Source organism: Arvicola amphibius, chromosome 10 (genome assembly GCF_903992535.2).
Source record: "Arvicola amphibius chromosome 10, mArvAmp1.2, whole genome shotgun sequence".
NCBI lineage: Eukaryota > Metazoa > Chordata > Mammalia > Rodentia > Cricetidae > Arvicola > Arvicola amphibius.
In genome coordinates this window covers 45,212,181-45,228,519 of record NC_052056.1, presented here as the reverse complement: position 1 = coordinate 45,228,519, position 16,339 = coordinate 45,212,181, and the positions used below count along the sequence as shown (strand labels likewise).

The window sequence follows — 16,339 nt, the reverse complement described above, 5'->3', positions numbered from 1 at the left end:
CAGACAAGGTAGAATAGGCTCACATTTTTGGGTTCCCACAGAACTCCCACCTACAACTGTGAGTGAGCCTCACAGATACAGTGTCAAGCAAAAGAAACTAGATGCAAAGCATGCATGATGTGTAATTTCTTGACCGAGACATGGAAGTCAGTGTGCTCATGGTTCCTGTGATGAGGGGTAGATGGGTAAAGCCTGGGAGGCTGCTTTCGCATGCAGACAAGAAGTTTCACATATTAGTTGGAGTAATAGTGTCTCTGTGTGTTTCCTATGTGAAAATGATGGAGCTGTGTCCCTTTGATCACAGCACCTATGATATAATGAAAATATATAGTTTTATAGAGCTGATAACACTCTCAGGAGAATTTCACTGCTCGTGTGATAAAAGTTCTACTTCATTAAATAGGTCAAATAAGTTTATGGTAAGTTTAAAAATGAATTTATATCAATTGTTCCAAATATTTTTTTAATGCTACAAGTCAACCACATAAAATTAGAACACCATAGCAGTAGACGTTTGTACAAGGTAAGCCATTTGACATGGTCAGTGAATCAATTCTATAACCTAAGGATTTTTGTTAACCATTAGGTTATTTGAATCTTTTACAAAAGCACAAGTACATATTCATAGGTAAGATCAATGATAGAGAATCCAGGACCAAAAATGAATGCTCTTCTCCACAGTAGAGTAGCAAAGGGATTCTGTTGATATGGAACTTTGTGATTATATCCTGCATTTCATGACTTTGAGAATATATATTCTATTTTCCATTAAAAACATGCAATGTCTTGGAGGTGTAAGTTATCCTCTGCCCAGTGGCTCATATTTAACTTAACAGTATGTAGATGGAGCGGCAGGGCTGCATCCCACCAGCCGGCTAGCTTTACACCTGAAATAATTACACGGAAACTGTATTCATTTAAACACGACCTGGCCCATTAGCTTCAGCCTCTTACTGGCTAACTCTCACATTTTGATTAACCCATATTTAGTAATGTGTGTAGCACCACGAGGGGTGGCTTACCGGGAAGATTCTAGCCTACGTCCATCTTGGGTAGTAGCTTCATTGCATCTGACTCACTTCCCTTCTTCCCAGCATTCTGTTCTGTCTACTCCACCCACCTATGTTCTGACCTATCAGGCCAAGCAGTTTTCTTTATTAATTAACCAGTGAAATCAACAGATTGATAGAAGACCCTCCTCCATCAACTGTATCTCTTTTGAATCCATTTTGTATTTTACTATTCACTTCCATTTGGAGGACTTGATACTTGCGAAGAGTCAGGAATGGTTCATCCCATAGTTGCTAAGCAATGGCTGTTGCTGGGATGCTGCCCTCTTTTTATGTCCAGGAAGCACCGCTGGTCAGTAAAGTTGGTATGGAGCAGAGTTTGCTTCTTGAAGCCCAACTGCATTTGTTGTCTAGTGTCTATCTGGCTTCATCATGGATGACTATGCCCACTCTCTGGTGTCATGAATAGCTTTGGAATCAAAGGTTTCCGGCTTCCTCAAAGACTGGCAGTTATAGGCACTCTACAGGGTAGTCCTGGAATGAGTCAAGAGGCTTTTCTCCAAAGAATAATTTTCTTGTCACTAAAATCCATAGTTATTCTTAGAATCTGCTACCTGGCAATTAAAGTTGTCTTTCTTTCTTTTTCTTCTAGTTTTTCACAATATGCATGCATATGTGTGTGTGTGTGTGTATGTGTGCTAGTGCGTGTGTGTGTATGTGTGTGTGTGTGTGTCAGAGGACAACTTGTAGGAGAGAGTTTTCTCTTTCCACCACGGGGGTTCAGAAAATCAAACTTGGGTTAGCAGGGTTGATGCCAAGTACCTTTACCTGTTATAATGGTTTGAATGAGAAATGTCCCCCACTGGCAGTTGAATACCAGGTCTCCAGTTGGTGGCGCTGTTTGCAGAGGCTGTAGAATTTTAGGGGGTGTAGTCTTCTTGCTGGAGGAAGTATGTTATTGGGGGCTTTGGGTCATGGTATTTTATCATGGTGAAAAAATAATATCTCCTGAGCCATTTCACCAGCCCCATAGATCCAATTTATTTTAATAAGAAACTTTTAAATTGGCAGTCTCTTTAATTTCTATTTACAGTTGCATAGCATCATTCTAATTAAAAAGTCAATTTAAAATATTTTTCATTTAGATAAATGTAAATCTTCAGAGAAGCTGCATGACTAGTATAATAACATCCATATTTACCTTACCTGGGTTCAGACTTTAAAGTTGTGGGGAAATGCACATGATATGAAGCTTGCTGTTTCTCAGCATACAGTTCAGAGGCGTTCCGTACATTCATTGTGTGACCATCACCAATTCAGCTCTAGACTTTTGCCGTCATTCTAAATAGAAACTCTGAACCTATAAGCAACAACTCTCGGTTTGTCCTTCCCCAGTTCCTGAGGAACCCCTGTTCCATCTTTTATATTTGTGAATTTAACTACTCAGGCTACTTCATATAAATGAAAGTTTCTAACATTTGCCTTTTACTGAGAAGTTTTACACATAACATAATGTCTTCAAATCTAACCATTCATGAGGGGACATGTAGCAGAATCCCACCTCTTTTAAAGGCAGAATTATGTTCCATATATATATATATATATGCATATATAATACCATATTCTGTGTGTTCATTCATCCATTAGTGACACTTTGTGTTTATAACTGTTAGCTACTCTGAAAGAAACACTGCTGTCGCCATTAATATGGAAATACCTACTTAAGTCCTCACTTTGAATTCTGCTCTTTGTATATTAGTTGTCTAGAGGCAGATTGTTACATCCACGGGTAACTTTATTTTTTTTTGAGGCTCAGCAGTGTTGTATTCTATAACTGTACCATTTTACAGTCCTACTGCTATGCCACAGAGTCATCAACACTCCTTACTTCTAGTATTACATGATAGCCACCCTAATGGGTGTGAAATTTCACCAATTTAAATTGTGTTTATCAAAAACAAATGATTCTTAAAGTATTCAGCAATTTCTGTCTTTTTAATTTTTACATTAGCTCCATAAAAATGACACAATGTATTCTTTTGTCTATTGCTCTTATAATTTCATTCCCTTTTTTTCAAGGCTTATTTATTCATTTATTTATTATGTATACAGTGTTCTGTCTGCATGTTTGACTGCACACCAGAAGGGGGCAACAGATCTCATCATAGGTGGTTGTGAGCCACCATGTGGTTGTTGGGAATTGAGCTCAGGACCTCTGGAAGAACTGTCAGTGCTCTTAACCTCTAAGCCATCTCTCCAGCCCAAAATTTCATTCTTGATGTTTTATCTGATAAAGAACTTTACTTCAGCATTGAGGACTATCTCTTCCAATATGATGCTAATCAGAGGATATTCTGGCAAATAATGATTCAGTAGGCATTGTTGGTAGCATGCTAAAGATCCAAGTGTAACATGCATGGGAAAACAGATCTTGATGGTTGCTTTATTTCAATAGTATGGACTTTCAATACCAGGATTCAATGATCACTGCCGACCCTATTTCTGATTAGCAGTAGATTATTTGTTTCCTTGGAATAGGCTGATATATGACCAGATAATCTGAAAAAGTTCTTTGAAATTAAGTGTACATTTTTAAAGAAGAAATGCCTTCTTTTTTTATTATTGATTTTATTTAGCTATACATTTGTCTCTGTTCCCCTCCCTTCCTCTCCCTTTCCTTTCAACAGTCTCCCATAGTCCCCATGCTCCCAATTTACTCAGGAGATGTTGTCTTTTTCTACTTCCCATGTAGATTAGATCCATGTATTTCTCTCTTAGGGTCCTCATTGTTGTCTAGGTTCTCTGGGATTGTGAATTGTAGGCTGGCTTTCTTTGCTTTAGTGTACATATGTTTTTGAATGAATGCCTAAATGTCCTGCCCAGTCCCAAGCCATTCAGTCCCAAAGAAACACACAGAGGTCTACATTAATTAAAACTGAGCCTATTAGCTCAGGCTTTTTATTAACTAATTCTTACTTCTTGTCTGTGTTAGCCATGTGGCTTGGTACCTTTTATCAGTAAGGCCTTCTCATCTTGCTTCCTCCATGTCTGGGTAACAAATGCAGATTGAGCCTTTCCTCTTCCCAGAATTCTCCTGCCCTGGTTGCCCCATCTATACTTCCTGCCTGGCTACTGGCCAATCAGCGTTTTATTAAAATAGCACAACTGACAAATCTTTACAAAGTACAAGACCATTGTCCCACAGCACCTAAACCTGTTATATTTATAGCATGTCCTGAATGACTCTTAGGTGTGTGATGCTTCCTTTTCTAATGTGGTTGTAAAACTTGGACAGATTCTGCTTGCAAACGTTTATATAATTCTCCAACTGCACCCTGGGTTCAACTTAAAGTCTCTCATTTGCTCTGATTAGATGTGGTATCTACACCCTGGACAGTTGAGTCTGGAGGCGATCAGCTGAGAACCTTGACCTACACTATAGTCCTCAGTAATCCACTTACGGGGAAATGCACTGCTGCCACAGAGAAGCAGGTAAGCAACTCTCTCAGGGTTCTGGAGGGGCTATGCCTGCAGCAGGAGGGATGTTGCCTGTCACAGGCAATAGTTTATGAGACACTTTGACCCAACACCTGGCAAGGAATGATGAACCATCACAGGTTAGAAAGGGCTTCAAAGCCTAGAAAGCACACCCTCCCACCGCTGGTCAAATAGATCACCTGCCTAGAGCTTGCTATGTAGGCCAGGCTCGCCATGAACTCACAGAGATCCACCTGCTTCCACCTCCCAAGGGCTGGGATTAAAGGCATGTGCCACCACCACTTTACCATAATAGAAGATTTTAAAACAAACACGTCTAAAATCTAATTTATAGGATCATGTCAGGGAGGAAGCCAAAGAGCTAGGTAGCTGCAGTGACACACGGGAAAACATAGGGGTTTTAAAAACTAAGTACAAGCCGGTAGTCTTCTCCAGGACTAGTACGGTACTGGCCCAGAGCAGAGCGTGTTTGGCCAATCTGAGCAGCAGGCTTGTGATATGAAGTGTATGAACTCCTGAAGGCGGGGCGCGGCTGCAGCTTTCTCCATGGGGCAAAGAGAATGTGACTTCCTATTCTTCGTGCCATTTTAAAAGATTGTCACAGATATGAAAAGATCAGTTGTTTGGCATAGGAGAATCTTCCATAGGTTTAGCAGTCAGTCCTTCCTCCTTCAAGATAGGTGGTAGAGCGGTTAAGATGAGAAAGGTTCGCCTGACAGCTGCTCCCCATGTCCAGTTCAGGGAAAGTGATGTTTGGTCTAGTTGCTCCATTTCTTTGCTTTGTCCCCCTTTGTTGACATTTGGTTCTGTTAAACTTCAGTGAATGTGGGAGTTGTGGCTCTTGCATTATTCAATTGATTTTGAATTGTCAATTTAATTTTTAACTTAAAATTCATTATAGCCAATGAACACAGAAAGACTCTGCAACTTATTTCTCCTTCAGTCCTAGCTTGTCATTAAGATTTTTGATGTCTTTCGTATTTGTGAGAAGGAACTTCAGTATATTTGTTCTAAATAGCTGAGAATATAAAAAATATTGAAAATATGCATTTGCATCTTATTTCGGCAGACACTGTATAAGGAAAGCCGGGAAGCACAATTTTATTTAGTAGATTCAGAAGTCCTGACACATGATGTTCCCTACCACGACTACTTCTATACCCTGAATAGATACTGTATCGTCCGATCTGCAAAGCAGAGATGCAGGCTAAGGTGAGTAATCGCAAGTATATGTTTTAAAGTAGTCCACAGTATGCTGCATTAACATTAGCCTTGAATTCTTAGTCAAGCACAACAAAACTTTGCTTCTTACCTAATTTACATGTCCATCAGTGATCAGAAGTGTAGACGTCCTCACTAAGACTGAAACTGATAAAGGCTTTGAGATTCTGGGGCTACACAGTCTAGAACAAGAGTTCTTCAGTTGCCACAAGAAGAAACAAGTTACATGACCGAGTCTAAGGGTCGCAGGGGCCAGGAGTTCCACAGGAAGCGTGGTGAGCAGTAAGAGACTCAGCTGCAGTGGACAGTAAAGAATGCCGCAGCCTTCACAGGCCTTGGCCATCATAGGCTTTGCTCGCAGTTAAGGAATAGAACTACTTCCGACTAATGTGTGATCACTAGAGATCTGACTAATGTGTGATCTGATGCCCCCTCCCCAGGCATTTAGAAATTTATTTAATTCTCTCTCCCTCCCCCTTCTCCTCTCTCTCCCTCTCTTTCTCTCTCTCTCTCTCTCCCTCTCTCCTTCCTTCCTTTTTGTGTTTCAAGGCAGGGTTTCTCTGTGTAGCCCTGGCTGTCCTAGAACTTGCTCTGTAGACCTAGCTGGTCTCAAACTCATAGAGATCCACCTGCCTCTGCCTCTCAAGTGCTGGGATTAAAGGCATATGCTATTACTGCCAACTTAATTTCCTAGTATTTATTGAAGCCTTCATTGCTATTTCTGTGAGGGTAGAATATTATAATTTGATGAGGTTAGTAGCAGCTCACAATGGTTTTAAAAGAAGAACAAATTTTTGTTTTATAATAGTAATGACATTTCATTCTTTTGGCTTTCCACAGAATGTAACCTTACGTTTTGTTGCAGTAGGATAGCTAAAGTAGTCTATGGCCATACTCCCCTGAACTCACCTGGTCTGTCTCTTCTCATCCTATTAGAGTTTCCACAGACGTGAGGTACAGGAAACAACCATGGGGCATTATCAAGTCTTTAATTGAGAAGAATTCCTGGAGTTCACTGGAGAGCTACTTCAAACAGCTTGGTCTGTAAAGTTTTGCTGCATCTCTTTGCATCCAGGTTGCATTTACTAGCAAATGTGTTGTCCTTCCTTAGGACATGTAGAGGCCAGGTGACGAGGCTGGAGTGATGCTCACGGAAGTGCCTTCTGCTCCTCGCCTGCTCTGTCAATTGTGGGGTTTTAAAATCTCAGTTATTGTTGCTAAGGATGCTTATTTAATGCTTATGTCATGTCCATCACAGAATTAAAATGTATATCATAGTGTGAACATTTCATACTCACAACAGCCCTGGGAAGTGTAGCTGTGATTGATGTTTCCCATTTGACAACAGAGGAAATCAAAGTATGGTTAAGTGACTTGTCCGAGATCACACACTGCTTGTCTTTGCAAGGAGGCGGGAGGCTGACCACAGTTTGGGATTACAAAATTGGTTATGGAGTCACTCACCCTCTCTCACGTCTGCAGAGCCCTGGGCCCACAGCTGCCTTCTTGACCGCAGCTTTCCTAGGCTTATGTAGGCCCACTTGGCAATGGCACTATTTATATGGATTTAGTGGAGGGGGTACTGGTAGATGACCATGAGAAGCGATGTGGCTGTTGTGCTGGGATATTCTTAATAAATCCATGGGGGAACACCGCACAAATGTGAACATAATTTTACTGAAGGAAAAGCTGAGGCCAATCAGCTTGAGCAACTTAGGCTGCATGGTTTATTTTGTTGGTCATTTGTCCTCCAGCTCTTCTCCCTTTGACTGTTTCATTATTAAACTTCTCATCAGCAACAGAAATAATGAAGCTTAAACATGAGCTTGGCTATTGGATAATGAGATTTGGATGAAAAACTGAGAAAGGAAAGGGTTGAAATAAATGACAAAAAATATGGGATTTTTAGGTTGTTTGAAGATTCCCCTTGCCAGAATGTTCCTTTGCAAACCTTAGAAGGTCTACATGTTTCTCTTCGCTTTAGGGTTAGGAAACACTGGGCTCTATTTTGGAACGCTTTCTAATGACCTCATGGAAGTATGTGGAGCTGTTGTTTCCATAACTGAAGCCCTTATGTTAATATTTAATATAGTACGTAGCGAATTTCCACTGATGATCCCATCATTTATTGATAAACATTCTTCCTAGAATAATGAAGCCTCATTATAGGGTCATTGTAGTCTCCAAAGCTTTTAATTAAGAATAAAGTTTGAATCTAGTCTGTAAAACCTAACAAATGATTAGAAACGATTATCAAGGCTCAAACAAGCAAACCTGTGCATGCACACATGCGTGGACACACACACGGCCTAGGTCTTATAGCTGAGAAGGCTTCCTCCTTATCCTATTGTTTTAAAATTTTTACCTTAGAATCAGATTTATTAATGGAAGAGTCTGTGTTAAGTCAATCCATTGAAGACCCTGGAAAACTCAGTAGCCTACGGCGGAGAAGGCGGACCTTGAATCGAACGGCAGAAACAGTTCCTAAGCTGCCTGCCCAGCGCTCTTCTATAGATGTGGGCTTCGAGGCCAAAGGGGATGTTACAGGTATCTGTTTCTGTTAAACAGACAAACGATTTTAGCCTTAGGATGCACGAGGTGCCTCTTGTTCATGAAGAATGTCATTTAATGAAGTCTACCTTCCTCTCCTTTTGGATAATATTTAATATGCTCTGAGTTTCTTAATGACGGCTACATAGAAGCCTAAAGGAAGAGTTGGGACATGGCAGGCATGTGGCCAGTAGAGTATTTTGTTTGGTTCACAGAGCATTTAAAAGTTTCAGGCTGACTGTACTGGTACACGCCTTTAGTTCCAGCACTCAGATGGAGGCAGGCAGAGCTCGGTGAGTGTGAGGCCAGCTGGTCTACCTCGTGAGTTCCAGGGCAGCCAGAATTACATACTGAAATGCTGCCTCAAAAAGGAAAAAAAAAAGGATATTTAAATAAAATCTCAAGTCTGATGGCACCGTACCAAATCCCTTCATAACAGCAGTTGGTTGGGGCTGCTTAGAGCTGTCCCTCCAGCTGTCTGTGCTGTCCAGCTGGCTACTGTCACCAATGAGTCACTAAATCCAAGCTCTGGGCAGCTTACTTATTTCCTGCTTGACATGTATAGATACCTGATGTTTAGCTCTGAGTGTGCTGTCGGGGCTAGCCTAGGCAAACTGCAGAGGTGGAACGTGACTTTTGGTTTCACAGACTCTTTCCTATACTGACATTCCTTCTGCAGCTCTAACGCTGTCAACCCCTCTTGTCCCCTTATATTACCATGTCCCCATTAGACTTTTAACTTTGTGTAACTATGTCTAACCACTGATTAAGATCAATAGCTTTTTAATTTTGAAACATAAATTTTTGGGTCACAGTGATTGGTCATTTTTTTAAGGAGAATAACGTTATATATTAGATAAGCTCAATGTTCTTAGCATTACATCATGTGCTATGTATTATTTAATTTCATAGTAAATTAATTTGTAACATGTCTCAAATTTGAAGAACTGCCATGGCTTATCTCCTTTTAGGTTTGTTTCACATTTTACCTAGGGTATCACGAGTCTTAAAAAATAAAAAAGTGCAGAGACTTCACCCTAAATCATTTTGTCTTTACAAATGACATATTTTTTCCGGTTAATTTGGGATGATTGTTAACTCTCAGCAGTGGTCACGGTCCTCACTGTCACTTTCACCTACAGGGAAGAGAAAGACCGTGGACAGCTGTGACACCGCTCTGATTGTGGTGATGAGCGTTTTGTGAGTATGCATTGCACTTACTTAGTTTTAATTTTTTTTATTATATATACAGTGTTCTGCCTGCATGCATGTCTGCAGGCCAGAAGAGGGCACCAGATCTCATTACAGATGGTTGTGAGCCACCATGTGGTTGCTGGGAATTGACCTCTGGATGAGCAGCCAGTGCTCTTACCTCTGAGCCATCGCTCCAGCCCATTACTTGGTTTATATCTTTTGTTTTTAAACAGTTCCTGAAAGAATTGGAAGACATTTGTTTCTCTCTCTCTCTCTCTCTCTCTCTCTCTCTCTCTCTCTCTCTCTCTCTCTCTCTCGGATTTATTCTTATTTCATGTCTATTAGTGTTTTCCCTCTGTGTCTCTGTGTGCAGTGCCTTTGGAGGACAGAAGAGGGCATGGATCCCTTGGAACTGGAGCTACAGACGGTTGTGAGCTGTTCTGTGGGTGCTGGGAACCAAAGCCTGGTGCTCCACAGAGCAGTCAGTGTCCTTAGGCACTGTGTCATCTCGACAGCTCCTGCATTTGTGTTTTACTGGGTAGAAATGGTCACTATTGACTGTTGCTGACTCATAAAAACAGTCTTACAGGTTTTGGTGTGATAGTTTTTGATGTATCATTTTTCAGAATTGTAAAATTTAAGGGACTATAAAATATACACTAAGCATTTTAAAAAAAACAATTTGACTCATTTCTATGAACTCTGTGGGTTTTTATGGGAAGTTCCATGAATTTAAAGGAAATACATGTTGGTCATATTCCCATAAAATCCTCTACTTTGCTTAAATAGGTCAGTGGTTCCCATGTTTATGTGAATAGGAATTAGTTAGGAGTGGGCTAAAATGCAGATTTTCAGCCCTAATTTCAAAGGTCAATTTAGTAGACTTTGAATAGTGATCAGGAGTTTTTTTTAAAAACATTTAACATTTTTTTTAAATTTATGTTTATGTGTATGGGTGTTTGCCTGTGTGTCCTTCTGTGCATCACGTGCATGCCTGGTGACTAAGGAGGCCAGAAGAGGGTGCTGGATCCCCTGGGCCTGGAGTTACAGAGAATTGTGAGCAGCCATGTGGGTGCTAGACACCAAACCCCTGGACGAGCAGCTGATGATGAATCTTAAAGCACACACCCTAGATATAAATGATCTCAGCATCACAGCATGAAAAATATTAGGCAATTAGTCTGGACTTTGGAGTACACTATAGGAGCCTACCCATGAAGTCACACCTAAGATCTCTAACTGAACATGGCTGCGTGGGGACCTTGGGGGAACCCCTGATGGTGTAAATGGTTCTGACTCACTGACAGACTGGGTAATAACTTTTGGAATGAGGCTCTTAGCTATTTTCCTTACTACAGATCTCAGAGCAAGCAGGAAATACTTTGTTATCCTCATTAGTGTGTTTTTTGTTACTATGAAGTCTAGGCTACCCTTGAACTATCTCGTGATCGTCCTGCCTCAGCCTCCTTTGTGCTGGGATAGCCTGCATACACCCCTGCTCTCCGATTTCCTTTTGAGTTTTAGGAAAGGTTTTCAGATTCTAATTAAATCAGTTTATTTTTGAATGACACATACTATTATATTACTTTGTAGAAAAATGTATTTATATTCAAATCTGGAAATATGTATGTATGTGTGTCCACATCCATCACTTCATTGCCATGATAATTTCACAGATTTGATTCTCCTGTTACTTTTAGGTTTTCACTCATCATATGTATCTATATACTTTTTAATTTTCTGTGCTCCCTGAAATAAAACCCAGGGTTCTGTTCGTGCTACATAAGGACTCTACCACTGAGCTATACCCTCAGACCCTATATGTCCAATTTGAGGCATGTAAATCTTTTAACAAAACAAAATAAGTAAGGACATATGATACTACTTGGCAGTTTATATACACGTGTAATGAGGTCTGTATTAATTTGAAAGTCTTCTGTTAAAAACAAAATATTACATTTGCATATGAAATTTTATATTTATCATTATTAATATATATTAGGATTTATCTGGTACTTTCTTTATTCAAGATTAACAAGAAGTAAGTCTTACTGGATATACATATATATATACACATATATACTTGCTGAATATACATATATATTCAGCACATACACATATATGTATATATACATATATATGCACATTTTTGCTTCTACTGGGAATAAAAGATAACATTGTGATGTCCCTAAAATCAGCAGCATATTGATCTTCATTTCACTTCTAAAATGCAGTATTATGGGTGTGTAATTGCTTAAGCCAACATAACCCAAAAATAGACCCTAAAAGCTTACCTGGTAGATTCTAAACCCATAGCTGCGCAGCACTGGCTGGGTTCCAGCAGAGAAGAGAGATCGGGGGTCAGAGGCGACCTGTGAGCTGGGATTCCTGAAGGGCTGTTCTCATCACTCCAGTCATTTCCCATCACTCTCTTTGATATCCATGTAATACTTGAAGATAATTATTTTATATAACGAAATGGGGACAGTTTATTTAAATAACTAGAAAGTCGCCTAGGTCATGTATATTGGCATACACATTGTTTGTTTTCTTCATTTGGGGAGGTGGAGTAGAAGGCGGGGTCTGGCTTTGTAGCCCAGGTTGTCTTGTGGTCCTGAATCACAGTAGAACCTCCTGCCTCTACCACCTGGGTGCCCGGCCACCCCTGCAGCCTGCAGTGCCGCTCAGTGCGGGTTAACGAGCTGTCATTTGTTCTGCACAGTTTGCTGTTGCTAGTTCTGCTGAATGTGACGCTGTTTCTGAAGTTGTCAAAGATAGAACACGCCGCTCAGTCCTTCTACCGGCTTCACCTCCACGAGGAGAGATCTTTAAAGTACGTTCCCCACCCCAGCCCTGCCTGTTGTCGCCACCTGTTTCTTTGTCACCGGAAATTTAATTTTAGAAATTCTGGTCTGCTCTATCTTATAGTCATACATGCTTAGTTTTGTTTTACTTTTTTTTGCAGTAAAATAAAAGTTACTTTTATTTTTTGTGGTGGTGGCAGGGTTTGATGTGCTTTGTTTGCAATCCATGGGACACAATAATTTCTATAAATAAAGTCAGCAGCTATTTTCATGATTTTTAGAATTTTTTTCTCTTCCAGTTTAGTCTCTGATAGGTTCTCAAGAACAGAAAATATTCAAAAGAACAAAGATCAGGCTCACCGTTTAAAAGGAGTGCTCCAAGATTCCATAGTGATGTTGGAACAGGTAGGCCAGTCTGTTCCTCAGGGGTGTGAATGGGCAGGTCCTCAGCTGGGCTGTCTTTAGATGGACCTTCGCACGGTTGCTTAGTAACTCTCCCCTCATCATTCTCACTTCTTCTCATGCTTTCCTCTCTGGATGACCGTGCCTTGTAAAAATGAGAAATCTTCCCTCTTTCTCCAATAACCCCATCTATAAATCGTGCTATGCTGGAACCCCTGTGCTCTTCGTGGCTAGGTCTAGGAACATTTTGACTCAGCATTGTGCACTCCACACTTAGCATTGTGTCCAGCATGAAACATATGCCGGGTTTGTTGAATGACCACATGGGCGAATACAGTAAGGAATAAGATATGTTTCTTGGTCTCATGTTGCTTTCAATTTTATCAGAGAAGTCAATTGTCCAATAGGTTTTCAAATCTGTTTTTAAAAGTAGGATAGAAATCTGAGGTAGGATAGTGATCCCGGAGTTCAGAGACAGGGTCTTCGGGAAACTTCTATGGGGTCGGTGGTATAGGGAAGTTTTAGGACTGTGGAGAGGATGCTAGATGGCTTAGCCGCAGGGCTCGAGGTGTTCAGGGGAGTGTGAAGAGACCACTGAGCCTTGAGAAACCTCTAAGAAACCAAGGCGTTCCCTTTAGATAGTAAGACAGACTTTCTGGAAAGTACTGCCCTCTTGTTATGGAAAATTATTTTAAGGTGTGTTTCTTTTGTTTATGATGCATTTGTTTGACTCTGTGAAGCTCTGATTCTTCGCCTGTCTAAAACACCTGATGGTTTAATAAAGAGATGAATGGCCGATAGTGAGGCAGGAGAAAGGGTAGGCGGGGTTGGCAGGCAGAGAATAAATAGGAGGAGACACCTGGGAAGAAAGAAGGCACAACAAGAGCACAAGGAGTAGGAGGAGGACATCAGGGGCCAGTCACCCAGCCATACAGGCAGCCATGCAGTAAGAGTGAAAATTAAGATACACAGAAGAAAAGGAAAAAGGCCAGAGGCAAAACGTAGCCTGGGATAATTTAAGAAAAACTGGTAAGAAACAAGTCAAGCGAAGGCCAGGCACTCAAAACTAGGACTAAGCCTCTGTGTGGGATTTATTTGGGAGCTGGGTGGTGGGACCCCCCCAAAAGTCAGACCAAAAAGAGCCAAAAGAGTAAGAGCAAATACACCCAATGAGACCCTCTGGCACCTGTTCATACAGCAGAATCAGGTACTGGATAGTCAATGTTCTTTCTATTTGGGCATCAACATAAAGAAAAAAACCTTTGGAGTAAAGCAGCCAGTAAAAATTGCAGTCTGATTTTTGGTCATGTTGTTTGCAGCTGAAGAGCTCACTCGTTTTGCTTCAGAAGACCTTCGATTTACTAAACAAGAACAAGACTGGGGCGGCTGTAGAGAGCTAGCGCCTAGCTGTGGAAGTCGGACACCTGGACCTAGAGACAACAGCTGGAAGGGCGCCGAGGATGGAGACTGTCACTGTCACAAGCACATTTCTGATATTTTTATTTCTGGATTTCTACTAGGAAAGCCTTATTTAAATAACATTTACCAAGTGATTGCTCTCCAATAGCCTTAAGACTCTATCTTTTCACTTCTTAGAGATATTTTTAAGCTGTGAATTTCTCCAGTGAACCATGAAATATATTTTGGAATTGAAATTCTGTGACACAAGAGGGAAGGGAGACACCCTGGGCACGGTGGCATCTTCTCTATGCTGCAGCTTGGAACTTGACCTTTTAAATTTATCTCTTAGCACAGAAGCCCTGTGTGCCCAGTGGCCTGTGTTTTGTATTCATCACTGAGTTTAAGAGCCCAAAAAGCTACAGAAGAAACCCCTCCATCGTTTCTTTCCTTAAAGAAACATTTTTTTAGGCACAAACATTCCAAGTTTGTATCTTTAAATGCTACACTCTCTTCATTGATTTGGCATGCAGGGTCAGTGGTCAAACCCTTTGAAACTCTGTGTTGTCTGAAAGATTCATGGGCCATGTTGTATCTTAATGAAGGAACACACACACACACACACACACACACACACACACACACACACACACAATCTTTTATGTACCTGAGGTGAGGTGTAAGGTACCTCACCTCAGAGTGAGCTATTTTTAGTTTTAGAAGCCAGAAGATTATAAAATCTGGGCATTTCATGAAAGAGCAAATGGATCCATGAACTATGCTTGGATTCAGCCTAGCAAGGCCTCATGATGGAAGTGACCCACCTGGTTGAAAATAATCCATCCTTTTTCAGTAGCTGCTATATAGTTTCATTCTCTACACACGTGTGTAGGTTGTGTCGTTGGCAAGTTACATGCTGGGCTACAATAAAGACTGTGGGGTCCTTGCACACTGGCTGAAGAGGCACAAACTCGGGATTTCAGGAAAGCTGCGCAGGCATTTGCCTCAGCACAAGGGGTTTGTGAAAATTAGGGCGTTGTGACCTGGCATCAGCTCCGACCCCCAGGATTTAGGAAAAGTCTAGGACATAATTGTTTTGTTCTCTAGAGGCCTTTTTTGGAACAAGCACACACAGTACATATATATTCTTTCTTTTTTTTATTAAAAGGCAGGGCTTCTCAACAGCTCTGGTTGTCCTAGAACTCACTATTGTAGACCAGGCTGGCCTCGAACTCACAGAGATCTACCTGCCTTTACCTCCCAAGTACTGGGATTAAAGGTGTGAGCCTCCACTGCTGGGCATATATTCTTATTATTGAACAACCATTACCTTTAGTGCAATATGTCACCAAGTCAAATGGCATTGCTGACAACAATTTTTGAGATGCCTGTAAAAAAAGAAGATACTGACTGGAGGGAAGTGGGTTTCTCTGGATGAACCCCAACAAATCTACCTGGAGGGGGTGCAGAGTAGTAACTCCCGTTCGTTTTGTTCGCTTTTGTTAAGAACATATAAAGCTTCTCGCTGAGAGCAGAAGTGACTGGATTAGAAATCTGAAATGGTTAAATTTAGAAAAATGTTAACCGTCGAAGTGAATGTTTTTTTGTCGTTTCTCTCAAACTACTTTATAATATACCTCAAAAGATTACCAACGTTGCTTTGTAGATAAAAGACTAAATATGTATGCAGACTTAATAAAATCTGAATGTTATGTAGTCTGACTTCAATAAAATCCCAAATATCTAAGTTGTAATTTTTTCCTCTGCTTCTGCTTAAAAACCAAACCTAGAAAGCCTGAGGTAGGCCCACAGTTCTTACTGATTTGTGCAGCTATAAAACCCAGAGAGGACTCTCTAGGCAATTTCATTGCAAATATGTACACTACTGAAGCAAAAGTACCAGAGAGGCCTGACTGGAATGCAGACCCAACCTCCAGGACTCAAGAGCCTGAGCAAGTTGGATAAGGCGGGACTTGGGAGCAGCAGCTAGCCTAAAGGGAAGGTGGGCGACTAGTGGGGTGACACCCCAGAACACGGCTGCGGCGATCGAACCCAACGCCTGTTGCGGGCGCAGGAGGACGGCTGGTGGCCGGCCAACTCCCGCAGCGCGCAAATGTCTGGGTCCCATCCCTGAGCCCGGCAGCACCCCGAGGGCCCGGCGCAGGTGCGGGTGGCCCGGAGCGCGGCGGGGGAGGGGCCTCGTGGGCAGGCGGCGCACGTGCGGGCGGCGGGATCCCGGCGCCGGGGGCGGGGCACCCGGAA

The 16,339-nt window shown here is 41.4% G+C and overlaps 1 protein-coding gene across 3 annotated transcripts in view; it reads left to right on the top strand.

Annotated features, from left to right (window-relative positions):
- Positions 1–15,824, top strand: part of Gramd1c (GRAM domain containing 1C) — an 84,959-nt gene extending 69,135 nt beyond the window's left edge. For all 3 annotated transcript variants that reach the window (XM_038345920.2, XM_038345921.2, XM_038345922.2), the window contains 8 exons: positions 4,384–4,502; positions 5,578–5,720; positions 6,666–6,769; positions 8,100–8,276; positions 9,422–9,479; positions 12,196–12,306; positions 12,577–12,682; positions 13,999–15,824. In XM_038345920.2, the coding sequence (XP_038201848.1) occupies positions 4,384–4,502; positions 5,578–5,720; positions 6,666–6,769; positions 8,100–8,276; positions 9,422–9,479; positions 12,196–12,306; positions 12,577–12,682; positions 13,999–14,079 (899 nt within the window). In that variant the 3' untranslated portion in view covers positions 14,080–15,824. The remainder of the gene's footprint in view (positions 1–4,383; positions 4,503–5,577; positions 5,721–6,665; positions 6,770–8,099; positions 8,277–9,421; positions 9,480–12,195; positions 12,307–12,576; positions 12,683–13,998) is intronic.
- Positions 15,825–16,339: the final 515 nt, after the last annotated feature.